The 22,960-nt window shown below is 35.5% G+C and overlaps 1 protein-coding gene across 5 annotated transcripts in view; it reads right to left on the reverse strand.

The window, feature by feature from the left end:
• POT1 (protection of telomeres 1) overlaps window positions 1-22,645 on the reverse strand; it is a 52,296-nt gene extending 29,651 nt beyond the window's left edge. Inside the window, exons 1-9 of one of the 5 annotated variants that reach the window (XM_056481781.1) lie at window positions 22,605-22,645; window positions 21,408-21,491; window positions 17,885-18,018; window positions 15,806-15,878; window positions 14,373-14,464; window positions 10,626-10,736; window positions 9,972-10,019; window positions 8,699-8,813; window positions 1,804-1,934 (exon numbers count right to left, since the gene is read on the reverse strand). In XM_056481781.1, coding sequence (XP_056337756.1) covers window positions 1,804-1,934; window positions 8,699-8,813; window positions 9,972-10,019; window positions 10,626-10,736; window positions 14,373-14,464; window positions 15,806-15,878; window positions 17,885-18,007 — 693 coding nt within the window. In that variant the 5' untranslated portion in view covers window positions 18,008-18,018; window positions 21,408-21,491; window positions 22,605-22,645. Of the gene's footprint in view, window positions 1-1,803; window positions 1,935-8,698; window positions 8,814-9,971; window positions 10,020-10,625; window positions 10,737-14,372; window positions 14,465-15,805; window positions 15,879-17,884; window positions 18,019-21,407; window positions 21,492-21,699; window positions 22,136-22,287 lie in introns of those variants that run through there. The other 4 variants (XM_056481785.1, XM_056481782.1, XM_056481784.1 and 1 more) reach the window with 4 other exon arrangements.
• Window positions 22,646-22,960: the final 315 nt, after the last annotated feature.

Below are 22,960 nucleotides of genomic sequence, written 5' to 3' on the forward strand. Positions count from 1 at the left end.
GTAACTCTAGATTATTTTCACTTAGCAAGTAATTAAACCAGCTCTCAGCTCATGCATCTGAAGAGACAGATTGTGAGCAGCTGGACATCTGTTAGGACTGGAAACTACTCAACTCAACTCAACTGTGATGAAACAGAAAGTGTGTATGAGAAGCAAATTGATGGACCCTCTCTTTAAATACTTGACCATCGTGTTGAAGAATGATAAAGTACCAACTGACAAGGATTCTAGGATGATCTGAAAAAAGCAATGCCAAATCAGAACAGTGAGGTCCCTTACCTGTGCTATACCAGTAGGTTTCCTTAGTAAGTTAATAAATAGAAGCTAGACAATACTATGTTTGCATAAAAGAGGGTGCATACATAAATTTCCTGACGGTGTTCCTGTTTATTTTCCTAATGTGTACTTAGGAATCCAATCCTGACCTTCCACAGCCATACAACTTTCCACTTATTTTATTCTGACCAGTTCCTTTCTCCTTTTTCACATTTATAAAATATGTACTGTTTTCAGAAACAATAAACAAGTTTTTATCTCCACTGAATTTCTGAAATGAATATATCTGTGTAACATTCACCCTGATGGATTCAGAGAAAATATTAAAATTTAGCATGAGAGTTTCCCATCTGAAGTCAAATTTACAAACTTCTAAGATTGATAACACATCTCAAGTACTGATCAGCAACACAAGCTTCAAAATATGAATACAATTTAGTTCCACTCTTATTATATACACAGATGACCTTAGAGAAACCTTACACTAACCCAGAAGAGTTAGCTAATTTCTCTATAATTTGTAAATATTTATAATATAGAGGAATAACTTAAGACTGTTTTTGAATCTTAAGAACTTCTTCCTTAAAAATTTCCACGAGGAAAATCAAATACTGGATAAATCTTACCACTTTTTACATTTATTGTCATGGGGTTTTCTTCTTTGTTCTCCTGCTACAGCATGTCAAATGTACATGCTTCATACTACAGATATTTTATCATCCTTTTCTACAATCCTAAATTTCCTAGATCTCTCAAATTTCCTAAAATGTTCTCAAGAGTGGTCAAATATGCAAACTGAGGTTTTTTGTTTTGTTGTTTTTTTTTTCACTAGCCTCATTTGTTACATTTATTAATTTCTACTATAATTATTTTACACAAAAAGTAAATTAAAAATTATGCATGGTTATGTTGCAAATTAATGGTAAAATAACATCTTTGGTCCTTTGCTCCAGCTCTTAAGTATGGTCCAGCATTACAAGACTTCCATTCAGTCCTTGTAGGGTGGCTCCTCTTCCTTATACAGTTGCAGCAGGCGTAAGAAAAGCAGCCAGCAGAAGCCGTATCAAAGCTGTAAACAGTTTCCTGCATGCCCTTTGATACAGATAAATACGAGTAATGCAGGGTAACACTGAAGAAGCAGCAGGAACACACTGCACACTAACAAGCCAGACAGATTCCCTTTACTGGAGTGATTCCCCAGCTGACCTAAACAGGCGACCTAAAGTAACTCCTCAATTCTATCAGTTTGAAGAGGAACAAATTGTGCTGATTTATGGCAGTTAAACTCTATCCATAGAGAAGTACCACATCATTTTTTGTCAAGTACTTTAATAAATGTTGTTGTTGAAAAAATATCATAGTTTACTTCAGTTTTAATCCTTACCATAACCATAGCTGTTTAAACAATCAGCTGCTTTATCCCATGCCTCCAAGAGTTCACTTCTGTATGTGTAGAACTAAATTATTCCTAAAGTCCTCTCACTGCAGAAAAACAAGCACATAAACGCCCCACATCCTAGTACATACCTTTATTCTATGAAATCGAACAATATCTCCAACTTTATAAATTTTTGGTAGAGAATCTAAGTTTCCACTAAAAAGACTGCACGTTAACTTCACGTTTGATGGGTCCATGAGTGTCACAACTGAGCAATAATCTGTAAAATATAAAAGTGTCTGGATGAGTAACAGGCATTATGGAGTTATTAATACCCAGATACTAAATCTAGGAGGAACACCAACAGGGCCATTTTTTTTTCTGCTATGATCTGTGTAACTTTCAAAGTTAATTTTTTTACAGTATCATAATAACTGAAGCATGGCCCATCTCAGTGATAATTAACCCAAATAACTGAAAATGAAATGCATGATTAAGGACATCTCTGTGCACAAGAACACACAAACCTTCTTCTTCTGTCTGCAACAGGCATGCTATTCTTTCACATTTCAATTACTTGTTATACAAAATGAGGAGAATATCTACAATTTTATAAAATCATTTTCTAAGATTTATTTTGCACAGCTTTCTGAAAAGGTAATGAGTTCTACAAGTTCTACAAGCAAATTAAAGCATAAATTACATATCCTTCACTTCAACAAAATATGCAAGATAGATATATACACCACAAGAATAGTCACACAGTAGTAGTTAGAAAGTAGCGTAAAAATATGAAATATGCCGTTCTGAAATTAAACTTCATAGAATTTCCCTTCTAGTCCTGATCTAAAAAGTAAAATCAAAACAAGATACAAAGATGACAATGAAGACCAGTCCAGAATAGAGCAGTATTTGTGGATGACATAAAAGAACCTGTAATTTCCACGTGAAACAGAGTAAAAGTACATTTGCTCTTTCACAACATGGCAGCTGGTAATCTACCTGAGAAACCAAGTAGCAGCAGAAAGAAAGGCTACATCCTGACCCTGATCTCCTGTACCTCCTAATGTCCCTCCTAGAGACAGCTGTAACCACAGCCAGAGGAACAGAGACTAGAAGGAGGGGTGCCTGGAGTGAAGCTGAGCCTGCAAAAGGTAGAGGAAAGGTATTCTCCCTATGTGTTCAAATATTTCTTTGTTTCTCAATATCTGAATAAATTATTTGATATTTATATTAACTGGCAATGAATTAAATTCCCCAAATCAAATCTGTTTTGCTCTGACAGACATCTTCTTATCTCTTAAAAACCCAAACAGAAGAAAAAAAAATTTAAATTATAAAAAACCTCCAACTTCCCTCAGCTGTAATTCTATGAGGCAGCTAGTGATAATGAAACTATGCCAGTTTATATAGCTAGGAACTGAACAAAGATGTCATAGTTTTAAAAGTCAATAAAATCCCCATCATGCAGATTATAAAGATGCAGACACATAAGTCGTTGCTAGACAGCTTTGAAAGAGAATGCCACCAGTCTAGTAAAACTGACAAATTTGCCTTATATAAAAAAGCTACTGGAAGGTGGTCATAAAGACAATTGCAATATGTAAACTCTCTGAGAGATTCCCTAAACATGAAGACAGGTATACAAGACTGGATTAAAATATATGCTTCAAAAGAAATATTCTTCCATTTCCAGCATATATGCCCTTAGATTTTGCTACCATTCAAACTTAAAAGTTTAAATTCCCTAATGATTTGAGTGAATGAAGTGGTAAAAGAAATCCACTGAAGGCTTACTGAGAAATAAAACTTTTCCGACAGATACAAAAAACTTCTGCATTTCTACAAAACTAGTACTCTTCTTTCTTCCCAAGATTTTTACACAGATTCAATAATGATAAATTATTATCTTTTGCATTCAGAAGCTGCTGAGATCACTCTTTTTCCCACTCCCACCAAAGGCACAAGGTCCACAATAGAGTCTATTTTGACATTCTATGCTAGGAGCGTCAAGAATAAACTCCAGTATATTTTATCTAGCTGACAAAACTGCAAGTATTTATTACTGTAATCCAAAGACTGATGTACTGCTTTGGGTATGAATTCTAGAGGTTAACTTAAAAGATCTGTTGCAAATATGAGCAAAATGAGCAATTAAGAAGAAAAACCCATATGGTTCACAGATTTACAATCCTTTGGGGATGCAGAATAACATGCTACACTGCACTGATATAATCCAACATCAGAATCAAGAGGAAATAGCAAAAAACATTCCACATTTAAAACTGTGGTTATTCTTTGATGCTATGATTATACAACTTAGTCAGTTTCATACATGTGCAGCTGCCTATTTAATGGTAGAAGTTAACATACTGCCTCAATTTTCAGTGTAATTAGCATAATCACATAAGATTGGTAATCATCCTAGTGAAAGTAGTATAAAATAGTACACTTGCTTTACATATCCAGGGAACACTTTCTACATAATAGAGGTTCTCTGTGACTTTAGTATTCCATTCCTTACTATCACTTCAAAACATCACTTCTATAAACCTAATTACAATAGAGGTCTTTGAAAACAAAGCATAAATACTGATTTTTTTAGTGAAATCCTCATTCAGCAAAGTCCTTTTTGAAGGTTAAAAACAAAAAGCCACCTGTCTTTTCCAGATGAAATGTGAAAATTGCTTTCTGTTTCCTACAGCAACTGTATAGAGCAGTGAATAAATTCACTTTTCTGAAAAAAACAATGAGTCAAACTCTACACAGAACAGATTAATTTAAATAATATCCCAGAGTTAAACAAAACAATATAATGTCATTGGCCACACTTATTTTTCTCAATATACTTTCCAACAAAGCAAAATCCCTTCATTACCAAGCTAATAAATAATTGAAGTTTACATATTGAAGTCAATTTTCCCTTACTAGAGAAATTCACTGATTAAAAAAATCCATTATTTTCTTTAAAAGAGAATTTTTACCACAGGTAGATATTACTTGCAATAACCTGTCTTAAAAATACGACAAAATGGATGCACAGTTCAGCAAATTTATGTGCTACAGAAGAAAGCTTTTTACTTTCTTACCAGATTGTCTCAGTAAAAGCTCTGAATTTTGGCTGACAGTACATAGAACTTCAAACTGCACCTAGTTTTTTAAAAAAAATATTTAACTATTATGAAGAGATATTCTCACTTAGGCTTAACATCATGTCAGGAACCACTTGCCATGGCCAGCTACCTGTAAGGATGCTTGTAACACCCCAGAATTGGTGTCATGAAAAAAATGGTCTACATGTGTCTTACAGGCTTTTTACATTCTTTCAGATTAGTCCTTATTTTTCTTTAAAAAGACAATTGCTATAACTTGTTAATGAGTTCTTTATTTCATTTAATAAAAAAATCAACAACTATTTGGTAATCAGTAGAAGGCTACATTGCCTGCATGGAGAAAGAATGCTGACTGTCAAGCTTCTAGGTCCTTTAAATAGTTTGAAATAGGAAATCTCTTGCAGCCCTATAACAGTGACTGAAAATCTGAAGTTGCCTCCACTGTCATGACAGTCTAGGTTCATTCTTCAGGTTACAACTTTCTTTTCATAATGCCACAGCATTTCCACTCTTATGGAGATCTCTGTCATGCTGGTTATTAGTATAAGCAGAAAGCCTGCATTTCTCCACAGTGTGTACAGATAGATAAAAAACACAAAACCCCCAAACCCCACAGCTTCGCGTACAAACTCATTTTTCAGTCATCCTAAGAAAAACACAATTGCTAAAAAAGCTTTCCTGATTAGTAGTTATTGATATTGTAGGACCAACAAGTTGTTTAGTATTTACTGATTAAACATATATTGTAGTTTTACTGAGGACTTCAGCAGTTCCTGACAAATATGCTTGTATAAATTGTTAAGGTGGAAAGCATCGATCTAATTACACATCCCCTTTTGGGCAATCACAGATTTATTCCTCAATAACACTTAGTGGAAAACCCACTACCCTAAACAAGTAACTTCCCCTTTCCAAGAGATAAAAAGGTTTTGGGCAATGTTGTTAGCAGTCAGGGACTCTAATTAAAGACTGCCTTCTGCTTCTTTTATTTCAGTACACATAGAAAAGACAGAGATTACCATAGCAAATTATTCTCTCTTCAAAACCAAATGAAACATTTAATACTGTTTTCAAGAAATACTGAGGCCATTCAATACATAAGTGCCTGAACTAAAAGCAAGAAGTTGATGCAGCCAATTTACTATTTATATTTCAACAAGACAGGAAAACATAATACAAATGTACACACAATCCTATGTGTGTGTAAATATATATGTATGGATATATATATATATATATATATACACACACACACACATAGAAACATATATTTCAGAAGACCAAAACAAAGAACCAAATTGTTTTACTAGAGCTTATTATTTTTAATATGGTGATATGCTTTAGAGATACAATTTGGTAACTAACAGAAGCATCTGGCTAAACAGATGTTTCAATGCCGTCATTTGTAAACTGTAGATCAAAGTAACTGTCTTGAGATATCTATTAACTATTTATAAAACCATTTATTATTTTTATTAATTCCTTTCAATATCTTTTAATCTTTTATTTATTTTCTATACTTTAAGAAAAAATTAAAAAGAGCTGCATATAAACCACTGTGAACAGAAGGGAAAACATTATTCTAATCTCTAGGGATCCAGAAATGAAATTCCTATCTTTACCTCTGCAACAGTTTTTATTCTGTTCTGCAAAATTTAAATAAATCCTCAACATTTTGATTCAGAAAGAAAACCAAAATGGAACACAGTATTCTGAAGGAAAAACTACTGCAGGTTTAACTGAGTCTGCCTCCTCACAAATGGATACCACAACATTCTGTGACGGGTTTGCTTTGCACTGTAAAGTTGGTTTGGTATTACTTGCTAAAAATTGACTATTGCAATTCAAGTTGACCAAATGGTATAGTTTAAATTAGAGTTTGCTCTTTCAGCTACGTAATTTTAAATAAATTCTGGGCTGCTTGATGAACTTGGCTCAAGTTCAAATAAAAATTGAAAATAAAAATAACACTTTAAGAATCTGATTTGATTCTTAATCTTCATTTTGGGCATGTAGAACTGTTGACCTGGAAGTAGTCAAGATTCTTAGAAGCATCTTTTCCAAAATTGCTATACTTTATTTTTTAATTCTAAGAAATATTTCATAAAAATTAACAGTTACAATCTACATGCATGTCTAGATAGGATAAAACACACAAATATACTGCATCTATCTGTGACAAAATGCTAGATGGAGATTCCTCCAGGAAAATAGGACATTCATTCTATGACACTGTTAACCAGCAGCACGGATTCTTCTTCATTCATCCCCTGCTTTATGGAAAACACAAGGAAAACAGAGGGCTGGGGAAGCAGCAGGTGTCACATTGTAATGTCCTAAAACTTTAATGATCAAGCACATAATCTCTGTAACTGGACGCTACAAAGACAAAGGTCCTTTTTTCGTCTACCTACTTCTGTTTTCTTTTAAATCTTGAGGTTAAGTACTTGAGATATCCTTGAGATTAAGGGAAGGGAGGGAGGAAAATATAATCTTTGTTACAAATTTAAAATATTTCAAGACTCTTAAACTATAGGGAAAGGAGAGCTAGAATATAGTTTTGAACACTTCCAACAGATCTTCTAGCAGAAAAAATCCTGTCTCCTGTACCAAGCAAAACCCACAGCATTTTCTTGGACAGTTTTCAGAACTCATAAAGTTCTCATATACAGACATTTCAAACTATATGCCCCGAGCAACACCGTGCTTAGCTAAAACAACTTTCTCTGTAATAAATGATTTATGAACATACTGAAAACTCATTTCATTCATCAGTGTTTTAATACTCACATAACGCAATAATGGCAATGGAAATGATTAACTTCTGATTATAAACCAACAAGATTAAATTAGGTACCAGTCCAGTGGTACCCACCTTCCGTGGGAACACAGTGCAAAGCCTCAACCTTAAGCCTTAATATGTGTAAGAAGGAGCAGCATCTTATACCTCAGGGCATATCTATATAGTGAATAAAGACTCATGTAGATAAAGTACAGCAGCCCAACTTTCCATGCTTCCAGTGGGCATCAGCTTAAAGCTATATGATCCTATTATTAGTGTCAGACAGAGAATGTATTGGTGCAGCATTGGGCCAGATCTAAAGGAACCACAGAATCTTCTGACAAGAGCCACTTCACGCCCTGACAATGCAAAATAATCACTGACCATTTTGAACCCTCTCAAGAAAACATCACTCTGGATTGTGCAAAAAAATTAAAAACCAACACTGAAATATTTGACTGATTAATGAGTATTTTTACTCAAAACCTCAGACTAATTAAATTGCTCTAGAGATTTTTATTTTGCTATAAAGTAGCAAGCAAGTCACAACTATCTTCATAAATAAGAAATATCAGATTGTGTCCCTGCTCTCCACTGAGACTGTTATTTCAATAATGTCAACTGAAAATATACAGGGAAGACATACTAGGAAGTTATTAATAACATTTAGGCAAGGACTAGTTGCTAAATAAATAATCATTATTCCTATTACATTTCTACTACTTCAGAAATTGAAGTAATTAACTTGAAAAATAACTCAGTAGAAAAATCTCTTCTAGCTGCTTCAGAGACATGCTACTTTGAAATTCAGTGCACTTAACTTCACTTTTTTATGTATCTGGAAAGAATGGCTGGCCCAATGATTTCCAGCAATCAGTGCTTGTCTAATTAAGATGTTCTAAGTTCTCAGTTCCCCAAAGTCTTGTTAAAGTAGCTGGACAAATGACAAATCTCCTTTAAGAACTTTCTTCATTTGCTATCTCCACCACTCAGCCTAAACTGACTGATACCAATTTGTTTTTCTATTAGCTGGTCAAAGCTATGGTCAAAGGATCATGTGAGTTTGTTGTTCTGGTTATTTTTAACAAACATAGTAAGAACAGTTCTGGCTGGAGGAGATTTCAAATCTCTTGAATATAGTATACATACCAGTTCCTTTGCTAATATATGGAGGCTTGAAGAATTTCACAACGCCATACAAGTTCACTATCGTTCCATCTTTAAGATGATTCAAGGGAGTATACACATATTTTGGAGCAACAGACTGAAAAGGCATGATACAATAAGGAAACAGATGAAAAAATTATTCACACAGAATTTCATCTTCTAACATCATTCATCCTTAGACATATTTATTTCATCTCAAAAAAGAAATAAATATTATCTATTTCCTTTATCTTATTCTCTTGAGATCCAGACAGCACACAAGACTTTCAATTTCTTTCTGAGCTTGCATCTTTCTTACAGGAAGCCAACCAGTTAATTGAAGTAAGTTTTAACACATGAACCAGGCAAGTAGAAGTTATTACAATAAAGAACAATGAAAGAAAATGTTTTACTGATTTTAACATGTCCATGCAGAAGAATTTTTAAAGCGCATACATAAATAGCTTTGCATTGCTGCTTGGCAGCATCACTGGCCAGAATCCTTGTCTTGGGCTGGTGGGGGGGGTTACCTCTAACAGCCACTGTGCACATCTGATTAAAATACCACAGTTGCTGGAGGATTAAAGAAATTAAGGGCTATTTTCTACAGTTCAAGGACCATTCTCCTCTCATCTGAAGGTGGTAATATATGCTGATTAGACTCTCTTAAAGAATGAGTTCTCTCAAACTGATTGGTAACTTAGGTTTTAAAGTACTATACTGAAAAAATGAAACTATAAATAAAAATCGAAAATGAGCTCTATCACCATTGGTACTGAATCCTTAACATCACGATAAAGAACATTAAAATTTCATAAACCAATTCTTCTGCCTTTAAAGTATTATTTTTCGTAGAATTTTAATACAGACGCATAAGGGCTTGTTCCAAACAGAAACCAAAACAAATGCTAAGACCAGTATCGGAAGTCTGATTTTAAATCAAAGATGGTTTCATATTTCCTTTCTTCTTTTAACAACACAAGCATACAATCTTGTTTAGACCAGTAGTTACCCTTCTTGTTCAAATTTCCTAAAACAACATAAAGTCTGTTTGGAGACTGAGATGGGAACCATACTACACATATCAGAAAAGTACTACTTTTTTCGTATTTTTATTTTGTGTTCCAGGTACATTATTTGCAAAAGTAAAAGCTAAGTGACTCCTGGGATAAGAGTATGGAAGTAAATTAAACAGGAACAAAAATAAATTCCACACCTTCTTATTTACATGCAGTTAACCTCATGTGATTAAAAAAGATCCCAAATACAAACTCACCACAGATGCAGTTTCTGAAGCAGCAGTTGTTCCTGGCTTAGTGTAAATCTAAGGAGAAAAAATGACAAACTTCCTGACTACAAAATTGAAGGTACTCCAAATATAACAGATAAAACTAAACAGAACTGATATAAGAATAGTACAAAAGAACAAATATTTTACTCAGAACAAAAGGGTACAATTCTCTGTAGAAAATTTAGATTATAGCAATCCATGTATTTGAAAGGGAACAACTAATGATTTGAGTTAAAACAGTACAAACTTCTAGACCAGAGAAAACTAAAAAAAAAAAACCTAAAAAATTATAGACCTGAAATCACTCTTGCACCCTCTACCTTGTCTGCACTACTGAAATGTGTTATGCACAAGAGTAGTTTAAACCACTCTAAGAATGCATCTGAAGTCAACTAAAGTCAAATTCTTTCACTGAATAAATCAAAATTTACCAGGAAAATAATTTGGTGAGTTATAATAAAATGACATGTGTGCACTAACAAAAATATGTCATCTTCCCTGATGAACATGGTAAAATAATCTGTACCATTTTAGTTTCTAATAGATTTTATTGTTTTTCCTATTATAAAGCAAAATGTTAATGTAAGCATTTTGGAAAATTGAAAAAAATAAATACATAAAAATTGGGCAACCACGTACATAAACGGCTGATCCAGCTTCTTCAGACACTTCCAGGTGACAATCATGTCTACCATCCTTTCCTGCTGTAGGCAATTTTACCACCTTAAATCCTGTAACTATGAAGGTTTCCTATGGGGACAGAGCAATAAACAGAAAATTACACAGACTCTAACACATGCTCTATTTTAAGACTATATGCTGTGAAATTTCACCCCAAAGTCTCAAGACACTAAAGAAACAAAAATCCTGAACATATTGTGAAAACTGTCTTTAAGTATCCCGATTTAGTTCTTCTACCCATGGAATTTATATTTACAAATGCCAGAAAGCTTTTCTTTTTAATTCTGCTACAATTTCACACTCATGATGCTACTGTAACTGAGTGCTATTTTTGACAAAGCCTAGGGAGGAAGATTCACACTGAATAAAACAAAATTATCAATCCTCTTTGAATACATGAAAGACTGACTCCTTTCTGGTTAGTTTAACTATGGTAGAAAAATTCACAAGTGAACCAGCAGCAATAAAACATTTTTTCTTAGAGCTTCTTTCTCATTGACTTACAGCTGTACTTTTAAGAAACTCTCCTATAAAATCTGTTTTGGGTGGACTAACAGCTTCCTTAAGGGTTAAATAGGTAGGTCAATCAACAGGTAGGTTTCTGGTAGTAAAAGAAACCTAACAAACTTCTCTGGCATCACTCCTGAGATTCTAGCACAGAAAGCAATTTTAACTATTTTTACTTTGGTACAAACTTCCTCAGACACCACAAAATGAACAAGAAAAAGAGGATTTAAAGGGTACACGATTCAAGTCCCAGCAGCAGCTTATGTTCTTAGCAGCAACCTCACTAAATCAAAAAGAAAAAAAAAGAAGAAAAAATTAAAAAGCAAAAGATAGAGAGCATATTAGACTTGGAACCCTATTCAAGCTTCTAGCAAAAGCACTTCCATAAACTTTTACTGAATAACTTTTCTTCATGTTTTTTTTTTTTTTTTTTTTTACTACAACAAATAAAAGAGTTTTCTGATTAGAGTTGACAGTTTTAGCCAAATATTGCACTATGACAGCGCTTTTTTTGCTATTTCAGCAATCTGACAATGCTACGCTAAATGATTTAAGATCCAAAACCTTAATGTTTTGTGCAAGCAAAAGAAAGGCTTCTAGATTAAGTGACAGTGATATATGTAGTTATTAAAACATTGGGGAAAAAAATTCTGCAGAAAACATAGATTTAATCAGACAGTTTAATTCACAATGCAACTACTTAGAGCATGGTGATTTTCAGGTACTGTCACAATGCATACTCTGACTAAAAAAAATATATAAACATAGAAGTAAGCCATACACAAAGCTAAGCTAAAACATGTCAAAGCAATTGGAACACTCAGTATTCTTTGCACCTCTAACACACTGTCCTACTAACATATATGAAAGTGCTTCATTCTTTCCAAACAGAGAAATATAGAAATATAAACCTCAGGAAACTCCATGAATTTTGCTGAAATCAGGTGTGTTAGTATGCATCTTCCACTGATAACTGATGCTACCCAGAATGTTCTTTCAACAGTAAAATCAACCTTTACCTAAAGAGTTATGCCTTGCTTATACATTATTCCTATTTCAGCATTTTATTAGAACATAGACTGCACAAGATTCTGGGATGTGGCTACTGAGTCAGAATTGAAGCTCTGTACTGGCAACTTGTCTTACTCTCCATGTCACAAGAAACTTCAGAATTACACTGACTCAGCCTTTTAACAGGCTGATAATAAATGAGAAATATTTTCAGTAATATTAGGTCTAGTGATTACTCTCATGTAATACATATTCCATACATAACATGACATTAAAAAAAAGAACAAAAACAAACCTCCTCTTGAACTGTGAAAGGACTGTGCAATTTCCATGACAAAAAGACAGCACTAACCTCAAAACCTAGTTCTACAGGTAGAAAGTACAGACACATTCTCAGATTTTTTAAAATTCACAGTCAACTATGACAGGTTGTGACTTTCAGTTTTTAAACATGCAAAAAAAATTTCATGTATTTGCATGGTGCTTTGAAATTTAATGCTGTATTATTTTTCAAAATAGATTAGTTTCCATTTCACCTTTAGCTAAAAAGACTTTGTAATTGGCTTGAGAATCAAAACTATTTACATAAATTGGTGGATTTTCATGTCAACAGAAGGGTATTCCCTAAATAATCTATGAGATTCATACATTTTTAAATGGAAAAAAAAAAAATTGTATTTCCCTCATTCAAAAAGTGTGAAATACAGGAAAGAGTATTTTTCCTGATGGTTATCCTGCTACAGATCAAGAAGACTCACAGGAGACAACATGGTTACTCACATTTTTGGAAATCACCAGCTCCGCCCCCTGGCTACTTAGCTAAAGTTCTTACAGTAGGCCACGAATTATATGGAAATTTAAAAATATTAAAATCTCAAATGGTATGCAGCAAATAAACAGTAGTGGTCCTCACTGAAGTTATTCCTTAATGGCTAAAAATGGTGGGTTTTTTTTCAAACTCTACTAGCTTCAAGAATCATTGTTTCCTCATAGTCATATTCCTCCAAAATTAAAATCACATTTGAGACATGAGGGAAGCACCATGAAGGTTCAGTTCATTGGGGAAGCACAAACTGAGGTTTCTCTGCACCTTGGCTGTCTAAGGGTTGTTGCCTGCAGGTTGAAGTTTCCTATGCAGCATTTTAGTAATGAAGTTTTAAACTTCTAATTGCTGCCAAGTCCCTTGTTCAAGATTTGTACTTTTATCAGGACGAAATTGATTTGTTCATTGACTTTAAAAAGATTCTGCAGCTTGCATATCAAACTTTCCACCCTGGCTTCCCCATCAAAAATTCAAAATTCCATGGAATTGAGAAATCTGTATAAAGACTGTAATTTGCCCAGAGAAGTTGTGGATGCCCCATCATTGGAATTGTTCAAAGAAAGGCTGGATAGGGCTTTGGAGCAAACTAATGAGGTAAAATATGCCCAATGTCCCTCCCTAAGCAGGAGGGCTGTGACAGGCTGATCTTTAAAGGTGCCTTCCAGCCCAAACCATTCTATAACTTAGTGTGAAATGATATCATAAATGATAAAGCACTAACCTGAGCTCATAATGCATCATATATTAATTTAATATTAGGCTAACATTGAAATGTCAGCAAACTGATAACACAGTCTTATAAAGACAGGTAATTTTAACTTGTTTTCCTTCTTTAATGGTAAGACAATGTCTCATAAACTCACAGGCTGACTTGTGTTAAGTATTCTACCTGGAGCTAATCACACCAAACTTCTGTCTCTGACAAAGCAAGACACCAGCAGCAAGTCAGTAAAAAAAAAACCTGTATGCAGAGTTTTTAATTTTTAATTTTTTAAATCTTTTAGTGTAACTGTCTTTTAAGTGAATTTAATTCTAAAATATTTTTATCAAATGGCAAAACATTCAAAATACAAATATAAATGGGTGACTTCTCTATTATCCATATTCATGATCCTTGGCTTGCTAGGTAAACAGCACTGATAAAAAGAATTGGTTTATTTCAATATTAGTGTGAGAAAGAATTTACATAAGCAAATACTTTTTTGTTCTAGTTCATATTTAAAGATTCTAAGGGACCGAACAGAGTATTTCTAACTTTAGAGATAGACAGACTAAGACAAGAAAAGAAGTTAACATACATCTGTGAAAAACAATTCCTAAAACAAGAATATATACGTATATATGTCTTGGTGGTTTTTTTTTACCCCATGGCGTATAATTTTTGCACAATCCTCTGCCATTTTTCCATATATTAAGACATTGATGCTGTTGATCTGGGAAGACAAGTTATCCAAATCTAGAGGATAAAAAACCAAAAGTGATTCCAATTACTATACCTTCTCCAAAACAAAATAGCAGTGGAAAGAGATTTACAAAACAAATTGATCTACAGAGTCTAACACTTTTCAATTAATGTACAAACAGGAAATGCGCTAACTACAGGCATATTGTTCAGAATATTCCTCATAAGAGGATTAAAACGTGCCTGTTGTATACCAGTGTACAATTAAACAGAAATAAAAAAGATTTCCACTTGGATAATTCGATGTATAGTGTCAGAGAGGAAATGTTATCCAGTCACATTAACACACGTCCAATTGTAAAATCTATTATGAAGATATTCTAGGACAAAGAAATATTAGTTAATAGTGTTCCAGGAGGACTGAAGTAGAAATCACAATGCTATTTTAAGAGTTTTCTACTTTTCACTGATTCAATGATTTAGATGTGCAAACTTAGGTTTCTGTGGAGAATGTGCATAAACTCTCCTCTCCTGAACAGTCACTGAAATTATCAAGACTCAGGGAGGTTAAGCACCCCTCTGAGAACCCTGGAGCCAGCAGGGAAACTGTGTAAGGTCCCAACAGTTTCATTCCCCTCTGCTAACACCAGCCACAAGCAGTGTCACCAGGCAGGACCTGCACACCCCAGGCCTGCTGCTCAGGCACAGCAATCAGGAGGCTCAGAGGGAGCATGTGATGATTCTCTAGCCACTCTAAGGAATAAGTTGAGAATTAAATGGAAGGAAATGGAAAGTTCCTTGAATCCAACAGACCCCTGACAAATTACCTCCACCTTCCTGACTGGACGGCATGACAGGCTTGACTTAAAAGAAATATACTTTTTCATATCATTTATTACATGATGAACAACTTAGGTGCTCTAATCTAGCTACTAGTATTCAGGTACTTGAGTAGTTAGGTGAAATTTCCTTTTCTTAAATTAAAACAGAGTGAAGCACAAATATTTTCCTGCTAATCAAAATACTGACCTATAATTAACGGGCCCTTACACAACACATGCAATATATATTATGTGGTAACTATTATGTGTGCAATTTTCTTGGTCCTTCTTATGATAAGCAGTTTGAAAATACACTATTAAAGCTATACATACAGCTAATACATTTCCAGGACAGTCTTTTAATACAAGAAGAAGTCTACTGAAATATGAAGACTGTATCGTTTCCATGAACTTATCTGGCTAAATTTAAGATAAACCTTTTTTTTTTTTTTTTTTGCAGAAAATGAACAGTTTTAGAGAGTATTTTAAATCTAACATTCAACTGAACACTATACAAAAGCAGGAACCACTGATGTAGTACCATAAATTTAAAACTGATACTTAAATGTAGTACCTTGAAGAACAATCTTGAAAAAGTCTGTACCATCTCTGAGTTTTGTTAGTTGGTAGGAAAGAGTAACTATTCCCTACAAAACAAAAAATAATATGAAACATTGTGAATTAAGTTACACAAATTTGAGACCTGCAGTTTTCAAAGAGGTGCCAGGAAGATAAAAACATGCAGAAGAATGAAAGGACTGAGGCACACAAGTCACACAGAAGCATCCCAAATGTTTTTTGTTGCTTTTCCCAGAACACATTTAATAAAAATCCTCCTCTGCCCTTCCCTCCTTGTCAAAGCAGGACCTGATCCCTATTTTGGCAGGTCTAGAGTGACAGTGTGCCACCACTGAGATAACCTAACATCAGTGCATTCTAAGGTTCACTTCAAGCTCAGCCGGCAGAACTGGATTTTCCTTCACATTTAATGGTGCATTAGCACCAGCTTTATCAGCTCTCCAGTTGTGCTGTTTATGCCAAGCTGTTTTAGTCACCTACTAATCCATGTCAGCAGCAGCATTAAGTTCCCTTAATATAAGGCAGAAGTCTGAGAAAGACATTCTACACACTTTCCCTTTCAGAATCAGCTGCAGCACTGCACATATGCGTTAAATCATAGCCTAGCAGTAATTGCTCTGCTTTGCAAATGGAAACATTTATTTTGGCAGAAACATTTTCTAGTTTATAATCACTTTTGTCTCCTTCACCACTTTCTTCTGAACAAGATCTCCTGTTCTTCCATGTCAGGGCTGCTTGCAGACAGAGCTCTTCAAAGCAGGAAAGTCTATATATCCTGCAGGTGAACAGGGACAGAAAACTATACCCTGAGGAATAAACCCCATTTGCTAGCAGCAGTGGTTATTGATGTTTCCATTTGCTCCTTTACAAGACCTGAGGGAGGCTGAATCATTCTCAATCAAATCATCTTCTACACCATTCAGCTGCTGCCTGGTTCCAAACAGGGTGGGTCTGTGCCTTTGCTATGCAGAAGTGCATCACTCTTGGCATCAATCTGACACCACAATGAACCAGTGCAGACTGAGAGCAGCAGAAAATTATTCTCTATCCAGCAATATGGATGGTCTTCTGCCAGTTTCCTTCTCATGAATGGACTTGACCACAGGGTCACATAAGCACTAGAGCTGGAACTCAGAATACACAGCTGTTGTAGCAAAAATGTTTCTTTCGGATACAGAAAAACGTTAGATCAGTTCAGCTCATAATTTTAAAATATTTGTGCCATTTTTTTAAGGATTCAAAACAACTTAGGTTTTCTACAGAACCAGATTGCCTTAATTTTCTGCCCCCTTTTTTTACTTAACAAATTGAAAGAAAGCCTGGGTTAATGCTGATTTCCTGACATATAAGCATCAGGGATGCCTAAAATCATTCTCAGAGCCACAGACAACAGGATAAAAAAGAACACACTAAAGAATCGACACTGCATTTTAAAGAGAATACTTGTTTTAGGCATGAAAAAGGTTATTTTTGCATTTCACTGGTATAGGAAGATTGTGCTTCCAATCCAAAATGTATTTGGGATGACTGTCAAATAAAAATGCATGCTGCATAATGATAAAAAACCTAATTGTGTTTTGATGCTGGTAGTTGCTACAAATAACACTTTTCATAAAATTGGATATGGCATTGTTTCATATGAAAGAAGTACTTTAGAAATTTTTTAGTTACTCTGAAATCTGATCTTTAACAGTATTGCAATGATTATTACTATTTTTAAAAAAACAAAATACCACTTAACCTCTTCCAGTCCCTCCATATTCAGCAAAGCATTCTGCATAATGTGTTTTTAAATTGGTCCACTGCTCATAAATCCTGAAAATAGAAGCTCCTAGAAAATTTTAGTCTGATAACATAAGAGAAAGGGACAGGACTGGGAATCAATGAAGGTAATAGCAACATACAATGAGGTTCAAAAAAGGTCGTAATTTTCCACTGCTTAAAGATATGTAACAGATGAATACAGACACACAGCTGCAGAAAGTCACCAACTGAGCTGGAATGTGGAAATTCCTTGCTAACATAAGAGGAGGTATTTCAAAGCAAGACAGAATTTTTTCACTGGTCAGTTTACCTGAATGTATTTGTTGGTGTAATCACAGCCTTCTTGCAAATGCTGCAAATTCTCCCTCTGCAAATGGCTTGGTAGTGGAGTCTCAGATTGTCCTTTCATGACCTTAAGCAATTGAACAGGCATAGTTGCTTTATCTAAACAAAAATCATAAAAAGAGTCCTGAAGCCCCTCATTTTGCTCAAATTAAGAGTTATCAGAAGTGGCATCTTACTCAGAAGGGGAATATTTACCTATTTTATAACAAAACAGTTTAATTATGTAAAAATAAGAATTTTCAGAGGGATTGGCCTCATCTCTTAGTACCATAAGCAGGAAGAAGAAAGTAACATTTCCTTGGCAACCTGATTTTTCAAATATTCCAAAACACCATAAAAGGCAATAAAATATTACTTTATATATAAACAGACAGGAATACATATAAATGCAAAAGGTAATGTAAACAGTGTTAATATTTTATGAACAGAAATGCAGATAAAATCCATGCAAAACTTGACTGACTCCTTCCCCAGCACAAGGTCATAGACAGTCTCCACATACGGTTTTTTCCCTATAAGAAAATTTGGCCACGAGAAATTAAAACATTTCATTTTAACTTAAAATGAACAAAAGATGCTTATGTATAGATTGAACAATTTTCATCAATGAATCAAGTAAAAAATAAAAATAATAAAATAAGATGGGTATCTAGAGATGCTAAGCATGGAAGGCACTCAGAACTAGCTAAGAAATGTATGACTGTCATCTATGGTCCACCCTCACTGTGCTAAAAGTCAATGAAATAAATTAATAGTGATAGTGCTATAATGCAGAGAATAGGGGAGAGGAAGAGTAATCTATTGCAGTGAAGCTGCACATAAGAGAAATAGAAAAAAGTGATCTAGCAATAAGTAGCCATTGCTGTATTTTCTCATTACATTGTCACCTTATTTCTTGTGGGGGTATCTTTGTCTCTGCAGTATAATTTTTATTTCAAGTGGGTATCTACAGAAAAGCCACAACATCATCAATATTCTGTTTCCAGTAAGTTTTAATAAACTAAGGAAAAAATACTTTCTGTTTTCTGAAAATCCAAATGGCAGTATTATAGCCACAGCCCTAATTTCAAAGAATTTTAGCAATTTTTACATGATAGTAAAGAAGAGGAAAGAAAGTATTTCCTATAGTTTTGAATGGACACAAAAACTTGGTATTCTACTCAGTAGAAGCTTAAACTACATTTCAGTTACAGTTTAAAAGAGCTTGTGCAATGCTAAGCAGACTGAATTCCTACAAAATATTCAGCTATAATGAAATAGAACTGGGAAACCACTGCAAAATGGGAAGAACAGTGAAACAGAAGTACGCATACAGGTGCAGAGAGCAAAATTATACATGTTTTTTAAACAGTACCTTATTCTTCAGAAAAATCAAAATCCACCTTATTGTTACTCCAGTATCCAAAGATACTGGACTTCACTGATAACTCAGAACTATTTCTCTTATTGTGAGAGACCCTTCTTTCTCCTTCCCCATTTTCCAGGAAGCTCCCCAGCACTGTTACTCCTGTCTAACAGATATAAGCAGGAATTCACAGTCACTCATGACATATCAATAAAATACTTTGGTTTGAGGATGTCTCAGCTGCAATGGCACACATAAGATGACTAGCTTTTGTTTTTTCCAAGCTTCCAATTCACATGAGGAGAAAGGAGGCAGAAACGAAGCATTACAAACTGACCACAACCCCCATTCTCTGTCCTCTGCAGTGCTCAGGGGGAGAAATTGGTAGAGAAATTGGAGTGGAGCTAAGCCCAGAAAATGGGAGAGGTGAGGGAAAGGTCTTTAGATTTGTTCTTATTTGTCATTATCCTGATTTGATGACCAGTAAGTGAAATTACTTTGAGTGTCTTTTGTCCATGTAAATGGTGAGTGATCTCCCTGTCTCAACCTGCAAGCTTTAAGTTGCATTTTCTCTCCCCTGTCCTCCTAAGGGGAATGATAAGAGCAGCTTCTGCAGGCACCTGGCTTCCAGCCAAGGTCAACCTATGACAGCACAGAGCTGGGAGATACAGCACCAGACAGGTTTCAATTTCTGTGTGAGCTGAAGGAGAAGTAAAAGCCTGCTACAAAGGGGCAGATGCTGCTCCTGCTTTGACTAGTGAGGTATTAGAAGTTAGAATTTCTGTAAGATGTTACTAAATGAGGCTAAAAACGATGCCTTTATCTGTATGTTTCCAAACACACACCACAACAGCATTGTCACTAGCTTACTAGGATTTCAAGTCTCTAGTGAAAAGAGCAACTAGAGGATTTATACAGCTTTTCAGTGCAAAGTATCTACTTCACACTTCATTCTAGCAGCCTGAGAAGCTGATCTATTCCACCTAGAAAGAGCCAACTTCAAAGTTAATCAGCAATATTGATCTTCACCCAGCAACAGTATAATGAGCCAGGGAGATATACAACATAACAGATTAACAATTTTTTGTCCTGTTTCTCTCTGTTACACTACTTGAGCAATTAAAAATTGATTTTTCTGTCTGGTTTTAATTTTCCCATGAAGATATCTTAACAACACAGAGCATTTTGTTATAATTTAAATTTATGCAAATAACATTCCAGTAGAAAACAAGTGGGGTGTTTTTACAGATCTTAAACTCCTATAAATGTAAAACTAAGGTCATGTGTTCTAACTGCTAATCTCTGAAGCTTTCACATCCTTGTTCTCAGCAATTAAAAACCAAAGATATGAGTACCCAGTTCTACGAGTTATAAAAGTAAATTTTCCAAAACAAACTGACAGAGCACTGACTTTCAAAATCTATATGAAGATATTGTTAGTCCTGTCCTTGGTGCTCCCAACTCTTCTGGAGAGCAACTAAGTAAAAATTAATAAATAAATCTGTCAAATACCTTTGTTGCTTTCAAAAGCTCGACTAACACTTAAAGGAATCATTCCAACTTGAGCCTAAGAAGCCTGTAAATTGTGTAAACATAGCTATACATAAGGATGGGTACTAAAAAAAAGCCCAAATAAAACCAACAGAGTGCAAGAAAGGCAGACAGCAGCATGGGATACTCCTTGAAGAGGAGTGAGACACAACACATACACACAGCAGATGGAAAAAGACTGTGAACTACAAATACTTTTTGCCTTTCAGTAATTAAAGTGACAAAAATATAGAGAGTGAGCAACCGAAGAGCTTAACAATTTTAACAAGGAATTACATGAAAGTATGCACACTGTTTAAAGCAGACTCTATACTGTATTTAGGATGTGACCCAGAATTTAACACCCCAAAGAGAATGCAACATGCATCACTCAAGTGAAATATAACACTGAGGATGGCTGTGGTCTTAACTCTTATGTGCTGCTCTGCCCTATCCTTGACATTCTTCCTACTAACTAAAAAATTTAGTCCTTTCTGTACTACCAATACATGCTTCAGTCATACACAAAAATTACATGAAGAGAGTAATGTCATTCTGTGACACAGAAGAGAATAAAACACATGACTATGTGGACTTCTGAAAGAAACCTCACCAAAGTCTCATGAAGAATGAAGGAATGGCCAAGAGCATCAGAATACTATTGATGTGGTCAGTCAGTTGTAGATACCTGAAGGCCCTGTAAACACAAATACTAGTCAGTGCAATATTTGGCCTAATTGTGCAAAAGTTAAAATAATTATGAAATGTCATGCTTCATTATAAAAGCTCACACATTTGTAGACACAGCCATATATTCCTACTATATTTTATGCAACACTGTGTTGTAAAAATGAACATTTGTGGCTTGATCAGAATAGGCAGTACAGAAATACCACAAACCCAACCTGCAATCACAAGCCAAAGCTTTTGTCATGCAGCAATCTTCATGCCATCAAGAAGACTTTCAGTGAACAAAGTGTACACTCTGTCTAGAATGTTTTCAAAAGTCTAATTTTGCAGTTTATTAGTTCCTTGCGAATTCTCATGAGGTGAAAAACATCATGCCAAATTAACTAAAATAAAGGAGAAATCAAGTCAGTAGCATGACACATCTTGCTCCCTTAGCTGCAAAGCTTCAGCTTGCTCTTGCTGCACATCTTCGGGCACTTATCTTTTTTGGGAAGTATGTCCTCGGCTATTCTTACTCTTAATTACATACGTGATACTTAATTTCATTGGAATACAACTAGGTTTTTTAAGCAAACAAAATTTCCTTTATTTCAGATTAAAACTTACTCATCCGACATTGTGCAAAAGAGACTACAAGCAAACATTACCTGAGGAAAAGGTATTTTTATATTATTACCCCAACAGTGCTTCAGCTCTAGAAAGCAGCAACACACTGCAAAGCTGCGGCCTCGGGAGGACAGGGCTGCTCTGCAGACCCCACACTTCACACGGAATGAACTAACCGCTTCAGGAATTCAACCCACCAGTTAATGGAAGCCGGGACCTTTAAAACCAAGACCATCAGCACAGGCGTATTACCAACAAAACTTCCCTTTCGGTTTCAGTGCCCGGGAAGAAACTTCCAAAGCCGTGGGGCACTGTGCAGGGACTCAGTTCCCGGAGCAGAGCCCGTGTGTAGGGCAGCTGCGGGACGGAGGGGAGCAAAGGCGGGCGCGCAGACCCGGCGGTCCCCGCGTGCCGCCGCTCCCTGTTTGCCCCAGCCCCGGTCCCGGTCCCGGTCCCGGTCCCGGTCAATCCCTATCCCGGACGCTATCCCGATCCTGTCCCCGTCCCGCCTCACCGCGCACTGCGCCACTTCCGCCCGCCCCGCGCGCCCGCCACGCACTGCGCATGTCCGGGCGGCGCGCACGCGCAGCGGCGGCGTCGGGCGCGCCCGTCCCGCAGGGAGCCGGAACAGGGACGGGCTTGCACCCGGCGGTGCTCTTCTCTTTTCTCGTTATGTAAAAGAGCTGTTTAGCAGTTAAAAATTAAAACTGAATAACGGAAAGCTTACACATTGTAGGCGAATTAAATTAAAATCATTTGGAAACATCAAGTTGCACTCCAAGTTAAATGGTTACTTGATCTTCTCTTAACTTCTCTCCTTTTTTTCTGTTTCCTTTTCCTGTTACACTTAAAAATACTATTAATTTGTTT

Source organism: Oenanthe melanoleuca, chromosome 1A, assembly GCF_029582105.1.
Source record: "Oenanthe melanoleuca isolate GR-GAL-2019-014 chromosome 1A, OMel1.0, whole genome shotgun sequence".
Lineage (NCBI taxonomy): Eukaryota > Metazoa > Chordata > Aves > Passeriformes > Muscicapidae > Oenanthe > Oenanthe melanoleuca.